Source organism: Cladophialophora bantiana (assembly GCF_000835475.1).
Source record: "Cladophialophora bantiana CBS 173.52 unplaced genomic scaffold supercont1.9, whole genome shotgun sequence".
In the NCBI taxonomy this organism is placed as follows: domain Eukaryota; kingdom Fungi; phylum Ascomycota; class Eurotiomycetes; order Chaetothyriales; family Herpotrichiellaceae; genus Cladophialophora; species Cladophialophora bantiana.
Genome location: NW_015971583.1, coordinates 1,410,309 through 1,422,483, shown reverse-complemented (window position 1 = coordinate 1,422,483; position 12,175 = coordinate 1,410,309). Strand labels below are relative to the sequence as shown.

The 12,175-nt window shown below is 51.4% G+C and overlaps 5 protein-coding genes across 5 annotated transcripts; 1 reads left to right on the top strand and 4 right to left on the bottom strand.

Annotated features, from left to right (window-relative positions):
- Positions 1-1,233: 1,233 nt before the first annotated feature.
- On the bottom strand, positions 1,234-2,297 carry Z519_06828 (uncharacterized protein; the record flags this gene model as incomplete). Its single annotated transcript, XM_016764566.1, has 2 exons — positions 1,234-2,026; positions 2,077-2,297. 2 exons carry the CDS (start codon positions 2,295-2,297, stop codon positions 1,234-1,236), a joined length of 1,014 nt encoding a protein of 337 aa, XP_016619648.1.
- Positions 2,298-2,573: 276 nt separating this feature from the next.
- Z519_06827 (uncharacterized protein) lies at positions 2,574-5,009 on the bottom strand (the record flags this gene model as incomplete). Its single annotated transcript, XM_016764565.1, has 5 exons — positions 2,574-4,301; positions 4,354-4,587; positions 4,636-4,764; positions 4,817-4,884; positions 4,934-5,009. 5 exons carry the CDS (start codon positions 5,007-5,009, stop codon positions 2,574-2,576), a joined length of 2,235 nt encoding a protein of 744 aa, XP_016619647.1.
- A 394-nt stretch (positions 5,010-5,403) lies between these two features.
- On the bottom strand, positions 5,404-5,739 carry Z519_06826 (uncharacterized protein; the record flags this gene model as incomplete). The annotated part of the gene is made up of 3 exons (XM_016764564.1): positions 5,404-5,487; positions 5,543-5,657; positions 5,708-5,739. 3 exons carry the CDS (start codon positions 5,737-5,739, stop codon positions 5,404-5,406), a joined length of 231 nt encoding a protein of 76 aa, XP_016619646.1.
- A 656-nt stretch (positions 5,740-6,395) lies between these two features.
- On the bottom strand, positions 6,396-6,950 carry Z519_06825 (uncharacterized protein; the record flags this gene model as incomplete). Its single annotated transcript, XM_016764563.1, has 1 exon — positions 6,396-6,950. One exon carries the CDS (start codon positions 6,948-6,950, stop codon positions 6,396-6,398), a length of 555 nt encoding a protein of 184 aa, XP_016619645.1.
- Positions 6,951-10,814: 3,864 nt separating this feature from the next.
- Positions 10,815-11,760, top strand: Z519_06824 (uncharacterized protein; the record flags this gene model as incomplete). Its single annotated transcript, XM_016764562.1, has 2 exons — positions 10,815-10,889; positions 10,927-11,760. 2 exons carry the CDS (start codon positions 10,815-10,817, stop codon positions 11,758-11,760), a joined length of 909 nt encoding a protein of 302 aa, XP_016619644.1.
- Between the last annotated feature and the right edge of the window lie 415 nt (positions 11,761-12,175).

Sequence of the window (12,175 nt, the reverse complement as noted above, 5' to 3'; positions counted from 1 at the left end):
AGGTTCGTCGTTTGCCCTTAGACGTCCGATTTCCGCTTCAGTCCTTTCGCTTTGGTTACTCTTCATGAGGAATAGTATCCTTGGGCCTGCTGAGCAGCGGGTCCGCATCGGGCGCTATGAACTTTTTCCACTCGCCACCAGATTCTGCTCCGTGGCCCACGCCGCCACTCCTGTTCGAACCCTTTGATGCCCGCGGCCGCTGGGTGGAGACGTCCGCGCTTTCAGACTCCATCAGCGCTGAAGCATTTCATGAATAGTCGCAACCGAGATGCATAACACATGGTTCGGTTAGTCCGAGTCTGGAACGCACGTTAGGCTGCGCCTATGCTCGGGAGTGGAACCATGAGGAGCATGACGTTCTCTTATAAGGACCGGTAATGTTCAACGGAAAAGCGCTTGAGCGTATTGGGATATCGGTAATACGAAAGAGTCAATCAAAAAACGTGCAGGATGGCACTTTTCCCTTGTAGTGCATGGCGGGTCAGGAGTGGAATAGGTGAGTTGGGAACCAGCGAGCCAGGTTTCCTCCTTGGCAAGGCTGCAAGGCTGCAAGGCTGAGTTTGGTCATTCGAGATCCCGTCCACGTTTGGAAACCATTGCTTCCGAAGCAGTGTATCTGATGGCAATTATGAGTAATCCCCTTTCCGGAACTCTAGCCTCACACTATATATGGCCGACAAAGAGCGCCGCCGGCGCGGATTCGTTGCATTAACTGTTTTCAGCTCCTCTGACATCTTGGATTGTATTCCCTCGTCGCCCAAGGCTTTACGTCGTCTGGTATATGGGAAATACCAGGTTGGTCTCGAGCTCTGTTTATCAACGATCGAACATCTCAAGGAAGAATTTATTTGCTTGTGGGTGCAGACGTCGTTTCCGCGCCCTTTTGTGATCGACAGTCCTCCTGCAGAAGATCGCAAATCTTCTAAAATTCAGGGGTGCAAGCTTCTTCTGGTCGGTAATCTTCGATGAATATCAGAATCATCTCATGACAGAAGATATTCGACAACCGTGGTGGCTTGTTGTCACCAAAATAGTACTTCTGTGAAGTATCAAGTATTGTGGAGTCTTCCCAGGTCGCTTGGATGTTTAATCCGACCGAGTGAAGTCTGGCGGCAGGTGTGTCTGAACTGTACTGCGACAAGTTTGGAAGGACGAAAGAGCCCTTCGCAGGGCCGGTGCGAGGCTGATTTCCGCCTCTTGCTGGTACGATGACAGACTTGCAAACGGTCTTGTTCACCCAAACAGGTTCGCATTGTCGAGTGCGGATCTCTTTCTCTTCGACCCTGTATTCAACCCCAATGTTTTCCGCTTGACTGCTAGATCTTCAGCACCGCCTCTTCGACTTGCGTATTTGTTGGCCCTTCGCATCCTTGTCTCGGCCCGGAGTGCGTTAGGACTGACGAACTGTTTATTTTCGAATATGACTGGACCCCCGAAGCTTCCTTCTAGGATGACAACCGGTGTGAGGACAAACCGAGGCCCGATCTCAACCAGCGAAATGTCGTCTCCTTTTACACGCTCTTTTTCGGCCTTATCTGGTGCCGACTCACGAATCTCGTACACGCGGATCCAAATCTTTCCATCAAGCCCGTAGATCCCAATGACACGATCAATGAAGGGCTTCATTCCGCGTATACCCTTGGGCGGGACACAAAATACTCCACGAAACATCTCCCGCAGCAGCGAACGGTATTCCTGGCCCGGAATCTCCTCGTCGAAACTCTTGTCGAAGACAACAATGCCCCTCCCCCCTTTTAAGCAATTCCCTCCAAAACCCAGCTCGGCCATTGTGTGCACGTTGGTCACGCTAAATTTGATCGTAGGTCCGTTGGGAGCACGTGCGAGCCATAGGTAGAGGTCTTGACCGTGTTTGCGTGCTTCCAGGAAGAAGACGTAGTTGCAGGAATGGAGGTCGGCAAGGCCATTGAGGGCGGAGTTGTAGTTATTAGACGACTTCGTGTCGAGCTTTGTATCTTTGTAGGTGTGAGGGAGTAGGACGTGGAGGTCGTTCAGCAAATGGCGGTGTCTGCAGATGTCAGGAACAAGCCATATCGAAGATGCAGCCCAAATATCTACCTGTATGAGACTCCGCGAGAAGTGAGCATCAGGACTCGGTTTCGGATCTCCGGGGGCAGCTGTGAGAGAACATTGAATTTTTTCTGGTTCTGAGCATGTTCCTCCGTGCTGGAGGATTCGGCGCGCAGGGTTGCGCTACTGCCTGCGGACACGACTGAAGCGCTCTCATCTGAGTCGGAAGCGTCGCCCGACCGCATCGCCGACTTGTATGCGGATGCCATAGCCAGAGAGAGCGAGCCGTTGAGGTTGTGGAATGGCTGAGGATTGTGAGCCGGAAAATTCTGGTGCGAATTTATTCTGCGGGGAAGAAAAAAAAAATCTATGGAATTGGAGATGAAGAATGATCGATGCGGCGAGCAGCCAACTGGGAATTACGACTTCTCGTACCAAGATTTGAAAAATTCCGCAGTGACCTGGGAATCTCCTGTTACTGATCGCAATCGAAAGCATACAATACAGCAAACTCGATGTTTTGATTGCGGGAAGAGAATTCCACATCAGCTGGAAATCTTGGGTACCGGCCATGCCAAATGCCATCGGTCTCGATCTCCGACCGGCGGGATATCCACCTTCAGACCTGAGATGCCTTTTCCCGCGGTAGCATTTCCAGGAACCTGCAGAGCTTTGCTCAGAGCAGCGATCGCAATCGCAGTGCCTATACATGCTTTCATCGAGTTGCGCACGTCTTTTGTCCACTCGCTGTCCACTATCGGAGCGAACGTCTTGCCTCTTCCTTCTCCGACCGGACCAGCTTCGGGATGAGCAAATCGGGGAGGCTTGGACTCCCAGCCACCCCTCAGAACCTCTTCCCATGCTTTTCTTGCCGTCTGTGTCAAACTTGACGCCTGTTCGAGGACCAACTCATCGGGGAGATCCTGCAATGAGCATGACTGGTGAGCCACATCAAACTCGATTGGTTCGGGGATGGAGAGGTTGAGGAACGGTCGCATTCTCAGCTCGTATCGTAACCGGTCTGATGCATAGGCGGGCGAAGGCTTGTGCAGATGGCCATGCCGTTGAATGATGGTGAAGACCCGATGCAAGGCTTTTGCCATGGCCTCTGTAGCTTTGATCCAAGTGAAATGGCGGTACAATCGCTTCAACGCTATCTGCACCTTATCTCGCCGAGGTGCATCCACCTGCCGACTTGAGGACACAAAGAAGCTGATCCTTTCGAGGTGAGAGAGATGTGAGTTGGACAGGAATGACAGATACCAGTACATCTCGGCAAACTCGTGGGGAGCATAGATGGAAAGTTCAAATCCCATCTGATGGATCGTGCGAAGTTGGATCAGCTTGTAGTGATATACCCAACTGCTGAAGGAATATGAAAAGGTGGGTTCCTCGCCGTTGGGGTACGGAATGGGCTGTTCGTCCTGTACAGACTGTACAAATGCATCCAGGTCCTCAGCCTCCGCTTGGATTTGATCCCACTCCAGCGCTGCGTGGCACATGGAACGCCTCAATCTGCAACGGTTCAGGCAATAAGTTCTAAACAAATTGAGGAAGGACTGTCCGCAACGATTCAGAAATAGATTCACCTTGGCGCCAAGTTCAATTTGCTGATCTTCTGGAATATCCTCGATTTCGCTGTTGTTGCTGTCCAAGGGTAAAGCGCTCGGAAGGGAGAGAGAAAGCATGTCTTGACTGATGAAGTGGTTGGTGGAGAATCGGCCCAGCACCGTGTTATCGACATTCAAGAAAGACTGGAGGAGTGCTCGGACGTACACGGCGGGTTGTGGCGTCTGCGCCATGAACCTTTGATAGGCAACTAGCAGGTCGCTGCTGGATGTAATGTCAAGCATCTGGAATGCTGTAGTGGTATCCGTAAGAAGCTGGCGGAAGAACGGTAAAGCTTTGTCCTTCTCAATGACTATCATCGGTCTCGGAGGCACACTGCTTGCCAGGCCCCGTTGCATCTTCAGCGTAAACATCACAGTCGAGGTTGGGCGGCCAAGGGTGGAAGTCTCTTCAATCGTCTTGATCAGGGCAAGGTTTTCTTCGAGAATTGGCTCGGTTGGCCGTTCGCGGAGCTCGCAGCTGTGAAATAACTGAAGGAAAGCAGACCTTGCATCTACCCTGTCTTTCAGCGCCCCCTTCAACGGCTGCGGAAGGTTGCTGTTTTGGATAAAAGCACGTGCATCCTGCAACGAGACCATGACCTCTCTAACTGAGAAGTCATGCAGGAGGGGTCGATTGTATATCTGTGGCGCAAAATCTTCCTCCTGGATGCCATCAGCTGCCAGTCGATATGAGCCATTCCTGCAGAGTCCCTACCTCGTAAAAATGCTGACTCGCCACCATCGAGAGAACGAGGTCACAACACTTGATCAGGCCAACACAGTAGGGCTGAAACACGTCATGCAGCAAAGAAGGCGCACCTCTGGAGTTGGGACGGTCCCTCCAAAAACAGGCGTCAGAGAACTGCTTTGGTTGGGGCCAGAGGAGTCGTTCAATGTGTATCGATGTAAAAAGAGTCTGGGACAGAGGATATCCCATATGCCATGCCACCTGCTGGGGTTATTCCATCGCTCTGTATTGAAGGACAGTGCCTCTCACCTCGCGATACATCAACTGGTCCATCAGCCATATCATCTCCTCTGCCGACACTGTCCTGGCAGGGTCGAATTCCTCATCGATGTCGGCGTCGAAAGCGGAGCAACCGCTATCCATCTTTGGATCACCGATCTGGCCATTGAATCAGGAACATGTTATTTCGGGTCTGGCTGGAAATTTTGACCTCCAAGGCGCTGACGGCCTCATATAAAGTGAAGTGCTCATCTTTGACCAGCTTGCCCGCGGTCAATTCTGTGGAAGGGTTAGCCTTGTTGGTAACAAAGAGAGGAGCAACACCAACTTGATGCAGCACTGCAGAATTCTCTCGTTATTTCGGTTATCTGAACATTGGGGTGGACAATCTGAGATTGAACCATGGCAGCCGTCCTCTCCCAGTTGGATCAGAGAAGTGGATGTTATGACGGGCGGAATCTCAGTCGACAGACCTTCCCGCAGCGGAGTCAACGGCTGAAGAATTATTTGATCCTGCGCAGAATGACCGGGGTCAAGCAACGAATCGCTACCAAGACATGCGATGTGCAGGCATGAATTTTGCAGAGGTTCATTTTGGGGTGCGAAGGACGTGTGGATGCAAAGTGAAAAGTCTATGGCACGGGATTTTACAGGCCCTGGAAAATGTCATGTGCACATCTGCGTGCGTGCATCCAACTTCGACCCGAAGTCTTCGGTGTAATATGTACAAGTCTGATTTTGCTGCTTCAAAGCGTGTTGCATTTGCCCTTAATGTGTCCTGCAGAGTGCATTCCCCCTCTATTTTGCTTCCCCGGCAGCGTGTTCGGCCATAGCGTCAGCATTCGCTGCACCCAGGCTCTTGTTTTCTCCCTGTTTGCCGCTCTTCTCAGTGTCAGTCGGAAGCCCTGGAGCTGCAGCGTCTGTGGAATGAGCTCACCTGCCACTTCGCGAATCTCAAGTCCATATCGCCTCTTCTCTCAGCTTGTAGTCTGGGTCCTTCTTTCAGCGATCTGCGGACGACTCGAGCGGCAATGGCGAGATATCGGTTGTAGCTGCCAACGTTAGCCCGATCCAGGCAAGAAAGAGAAGGCACTCGGCGTACGTGAGACCAGCCGCTTTCCATTCGAAAGCCATGATGACGATGGGAAGAGGAGCGAGTGATTGCGAAGAATTCGAAGCTTGTGCGTGGGTATCAATGGGAGAGGACGAGGTAGACTGCGCCGCGAAACCTCGCGAAGGGAAAGCTCCTGATGCTCTTGAGCTGCCCGCTGCCAAGTCAAGTATTAAAAGCGGCTCGCCGTTCACTCCGGATTGGGACGAAAGTGATGCCGCCCTTACCACAACGACAATTGTTTCGCCAGAGTTTATGGGTTAATACCTCTACCGACTACTCGATCAATACTTCGGCTTTGCAGCAGAAGACAACTTGGCTCAGATTGAGTGATTGATTGATTAATTGATTGATTTGATACCAATTCCAAGCCCAGCACTATCTGAAACCCAGGCTGCCCAACGCACGCCCGTCGATACATCTCCTTTGCTCTCCAGGTCGAAGCGCTCTTCGGCTGTCGCTGAACACCAGGATGATTGCGCTTGTCGCGAGGCGCCGTTCCTTAACAGCGAGTGGGTTGATCTGTTCCCCTGCACGCATGTTCCCTCGATCATATAGATTGTGCACCGTGTCCTTCCGGATGCTGTATCAATTATACCGACATGGTTTAAGAGTGCTCTACTTCACGGACGGATTGTAGTTGATCATGATGGTCCGAGGCATGGAGCGCGAGTGGCATTCAAACTGAGGTATTATTGGGTTGGCTCGTCGGCGCATTTGCAGTTAATCCCTGCTGCACCTGGAGTGCCTGTCCTCTGAGCAGTCTCAGCCGAGCATAGGTATCGTAGGCATAGCGATAATCATCACCGCACTCCTTCATTTCACATGGTAGGACTCCTCCGCGCGTGTAGTTCTCTTGTCCGCAATTGAACAAAGGCATATTCGTGCAAAGTGTGAGCATCAACTCGGCGCTGGGAACTCTGCCGTTAGGATCTGCACGTTTGTTGACGGCTTCCCTGTCGATGAGATCACGAATAAGGGGTCCATATCGTCCTGCATATCCCAACTTGTTGTGACGTCTTGTGTTTGCGAGCTTCCAGAGGTATTCCAGAGCATTGCCGTCCGGTCCAGGCGAGTTTAGGCCTGCACCGCGTTGCAGTAGAAGACTTAGCATCTCTACCGGGAACCCTTTATCGTTGAAGATATACTTAGCAAGAGCAGCGTGTAGGGCGGTGCTATACAGGTCATAAACGCGGTTAATGTTCTCACCGCATTTCAAGAACATGCCAAGCATTTCCGCCGTATCATTGTCTGCTCTGCTCCGACAGGCTACCGCCCATGATAGACTGAAGGTTTGCGGCTCTGCCAGTCACTCATGTTCAGGCACATAGCTGTAAAAGACGACCAAAGACCATAGCAAAAGCTTCCTCGGAGCAAACCGCAACAACAACGCATTGACGTCTGGGAGGGGTGCGTATTCAATGATGTACAGCATATCCTGGTCTTTGAAGGGTAGAGAGACACCCCCAAGGAAGGGGAGGAGGGCCGAGCGACGAGAATTCGATTCCGAGATCGAACAGAGAAACGGCAGTTTTGCAATATTTTCAGTCCATCTCTGTCTGCACGTGGAGCAGATGTTGCGAGCTCTCTGCCGAGATCACTGGTGAATACCATTTCTCTGAGTCGCTATAGGAAAGCACCTACGACCCGCGTGTTGAGGCGAGTGCGGCGTGTTCCGGGTTGTGTTGATACTCATCTTGCACAAAGCTGAGGAGCTTATGGGCCACAGCAAGGTGAACCCCAGAAGAAAGCGATCAAGGCTTTCCATGTCTTCACATGTCGGGAAAGCACTTGGGGTATTATCTATTTCCTCGCAAAGGTCAGTATCCTGGCAGATAAAGAAGGGGGTCATCACCGTATCTGTCATTGACCAAGAGAACATTCCGCTTTCAACCTCGTAATCGAAAGCAAGTTGAGGCACAAATGCGCGCGTGAAAGCAAAAATATCAACTTCTGCATGTGTCGCTGTAGGGCTTTATCAGGAATTTCGCAATGGAGGTTACGAATGGTGGTGTATACAGGGCCCCAAGCGCTCAGGGTTAGTCCAAGGGAGTTTATCCAGTTCGCAGTATGCAGCGCATATCTTCAACCAGATCAAGCTTTCATAAGCAGAAGACTCATCATTACTACATAGTAAGGAACAAACCCCCTTGTCAAGATAGGTTTTGACAATCCGACGGATGAGTTTGACGGACTCATAGCGAGTCACACACGACGGGGAGGGATCGTCCTGATCTGAGCGAGAAGATCCTTCACAGTTTTGTCCGTCTGTCTGCCTCGCACCGCGATATTGATAGAACTCAGCCCACTTTGGTGCCAAGACCTGGACATAGCTAGAGCACGCCTCTACCAAGGGCCGGATTGTATTTTGCAAAGTCAGGTAGCTCTACCTTATTGACCGCCCCAGAAGGCCTCGTTAGTATTCCTCCGAGGCAACTTGCCTCGAAGAGCTCCGACAGAAAGATGTCACGTTTAGCCGACGTGACGAGTCGAAGGACGATGCCGCCTTTTTCCGGTCCGCTCTCGACTTGGATTCGAATATTCTAGCATAGATCCTTTCCAGATCCGGAGGTACCATCTAAAGTTTGGCGTTGAAAGCATGTTCACTTAGGTCTTGGCCCTTGGCATGGATGATGGCAAAGACTGCAAAGCGAGCCCACAAACAGACACCTGCGGACTTTTTCGTCATGTTTTCGGCCAGGGAATCGACAATAGTCTGCCCTTCCTTGGTTGAAGGATTGAGATTGCTGGCGAGAAAGGCGGTGACGAAGCTCATTATACCTGGGCGATTGACCTTGTCCATCCGTGGAGAGACCAGCGCTTGGAACTTCAGGGAGAATGGCGATTCGTCTCTGCTAGCCAGGCAGACCCTAACACCAGCAGACACGAGGCCATCCACTAGACTTAGAAGCTCCACGTTCTCTCCTTGATACTCATAAGGCCACTTAAGAACAACAACACCGGAACAGTCAGTTTCCTGAAAACAGATTCGAGGATGGAAGCCAATTTGGTATCGTCACCGAGCAACTCGAGACTGTTTACCTTGCTGAGGCCAAAACACATCCTGACCTCAGATGCAAGGTGAACCAAGGCGGAGAATAACTGATTAGTGACGATCTTCGAAAGCCTCGGAACTTGTTCCGTATTCCATGCTCTGCTCGATAGTCAAAAAAGAAAGAAACAAGGATACTTGTTCAACCGCATGCTTTCTTGGCCACATCTCGGATTTGTTCTCGGTTGGCCAAGTAGTTGATCAGGTTACTCTTCCCGCTCGCCAAATGTTCCGGACGGTGATCCAGAATAGCTTGTCAGCAAATTGGATCCAACTGACAAATGGCGAAGACCAGAACCAGTTAAAGGGTGGGCCAGCCGTAACGATCCTGTTGAGCTATTCCTGCCGTGCAATGCGGTCGCCAAAGTTTAACTCCTCGAGCATGGCTGTTTCTGGTCAGCCGAGACGACCAAAATGACCATGAATGGTGGAGCCAACAGGCGGGCTTTACCATCATCACACAACTGTCTGCGCGGCCGTGTTCAGGGCCGCGTGCTGCTGTCGAAGAGAATCCTGTCTGGTCTTGATCTTGTCGAGATAGATTGAGAGGACATACTTGAAGTCCCTGTAAGCGCCATATGCAGCTGAAGGAAACTAACACAGGGCCATGTGGTTACCATGCGGGACGACGAATCTTCTTCCAAGACCTGTGCGATTGAAAATTGACGAGAAGTCTCGAACGACTTAAAAGCATCTAGTCGACTGATATGTGGAATTTGGCTGGCAGAACCAGGGAAGACGATAACTTTAAGCCGGTGCCTTGCACGCTACCCATACCTTGACCCTCCTGAAAGCCGCACATATGAATCTTCTCAGCCACCGGTATCGGTTCATTGAGTAGTGTGTTGAATCTGCGCTGATATTTTCCAAGGGCTCGCTGTCGGGGGAAAACCCGCGCAGAACTTCTCCATAGGTGCCGAAGCCACTGGGTAATGCTCCAACAATGCTACCGACTATTTCCCCCATGTTGCAAGGCCGGCTCCCAGATGATGCGTTCCAAAGAAGAGGCATATGGGCACGAGTCTGCAATGTCCATTTCTTCCTGCTGATGTTTCAGCTCCAGTGATTGAATAATGGCGTCTTTGACCAAGATCCCACGCAGACTGTGCACCACAAAGACGAGAGGCTTCCCACGGCAGTGAACTCTTTCTCGATTGACTCTGTTCCGAAGCTGCTGGGCATGCTGGGTGATGTCATCTGTGTGGTTTTTTTTTACCTTGTACCAATGTGTCGGGTCCAAGTCGTAGCCGTAAGTCATGGCTCGGCCGTTTTGAAATTCTTGGGCACGAGATAAAAGGACCAGTAACAACAAGACGCTTTTGCTGGCCCGGTCTTGTCTTCCGCCGCGATCTCACCCTCTTTCCGCTTTCCTCTTTTTAATATAAATCTCGGCACCAAGGCCTTCAGGCCCCTCTCGCACTTGACACTACTCGGTCCAGAGGCCTTCGCGATCTCGCTACAGAGCCACGTCTTGAGCGTCCTGCCCATCAGCCCATGACCAACACAATGTCTGCAGCCACGGCGGCTCCTTCGGGTGGAGTGTACAAAGGTGTAATGTCGACGTCCGGGATATTGGGAAGTGACGAGGTTCGCTCCAACGTCATATTCTCTCGGACCTGGCTGGCACTCTGCGCCTTGCACCATCCTAGGTGTAGGCACTGTTGGTGCACGCGCTGTCACCAGAGTGCTGCCCGCCGAGTTGGCATCGCCTTCGACCGCGCCGAGGGCGGCGAGGGCGGGTGAAATATCCTGATGAACATGGCGTTTCCCCCGCTGGCTAAGTAGCTGCAGCTGCCTTTCAGCTTTAGCCTTATCACGTCCAGCTCCAATCCAAATCGACGACACTGTGGGACAGGGAGGAGTTGTGTGGGTGTAACAGGCGGTATGGTATTCGTGTATCCATGGAGAGTGTCTGACAGCTATCTATCTGTGTAATGTATGCCAAGGCGCTAAGGCTCAACAACACCTACATAGGCGGCAAGGCAAAGTTAAGGCTAGTCCGCCAAGAGAAGGTAAATCGACCCCAGCTCACCCATCACAGCCAACATGGCCCAGTTCCGTGCTTTCATAAATCAGCCACGGCTTGTGCGGGTCATACTCGAGTACACCACCGCCGAAGAGGTGTGGCTGCTGAACATGTGTGCTTGATGCTGTCTAGTTGCAAATGGATTTTGATCTTCAGCTTGTTCCACGGGCCGGCGAGCTCAAGACTTTGCACAATGATGCGGGCGAGCCTTCTACACGCCAGAACGCGTTGGAATACGATCCAGATCCATATACCTTGATTAATGTCCGGATCGACACTGTCCAGTACGGTACATACGACAGCGAGCCCGCAGCACTGATTGTCTTCAGATTCATTGCCAGATTCAGGTCGGGCTCCAGAAGAATCAGGAGCTTTCATCTTAGGATCGAGTTCCACAAACAAGCTGAACTTCCTGGCGCAGCTACGCCCAAAGTACGGACGCTCAAGCCCGAAGATGTCAGGGGAAAGATATTCACAGAAGAGCGAAGTAATACCATATCGGGTGGGCTAGATGTACCCATTGGTCCCAATAGTGCCACGATACATGTCGGTGATGAAGTAGCCAGGAAGATAAACAGGGAATACGAGCTCAAATTGACTGGATGGTTGACAAGCTCAAACTCGGGTTCAGACAACGTCTTGGTCTGGGATTGCGAGGAAGCAAGGAAAGCTGCCCGAGGAATTGTCCCGAATTACCGTGGAGCTTGTATTGTCCAATACACTCCGACTCAGCCATTCCTCGCGACATTCAAGCTTGATGCCGAACGAGGAACCTTCCACTTCGATAAGAACGCATTCGAGTACCTCAATGTTTTCGCCAAGAAGGACATTGATGATCCAGTGATTTTTGATCCGAATAAACCGGTAGGCCGCCAATACCCAAACCTCACAGATTTGAAAACTCTCGACCTTGAGGACATAATCAAGCTCGACCCGATTCCGACCTTACCAGCCGGCTATTCTTGATGACTTCATACGTATCTCTCCCCGCAGTACCTTGCCCGGAGTCTAACACAAACCTCACGGTGAGGGGCGTCGAGATGTACGCCAATTTTGAGATTTTTATCAGGCGAATGCTATAACGGATATGAGCAAGCACCAGGATTCCTTCTCTCGCATAATTCAGAAGATAATGATGCGGAGCCCGAGTGGCTATTGAATAGCTTCGGTCTGGGTGAGCTCGACTGATTCCTCGACACCTCTGCGGGGGGCGAAGCCGGGAACTGGTATTATCGACCCCTGTGAAGCAATTCATTAGATCTCTCCTCCAGGCTGGCGTGGACAAGAAGATGACGATTTGGAGCCGCAGGGGGAAATGGTGAAAGTTGCAGCAATCTATAGCTGGGGGCACATCTTGACGGCAGCAATGTGAACCCTTATT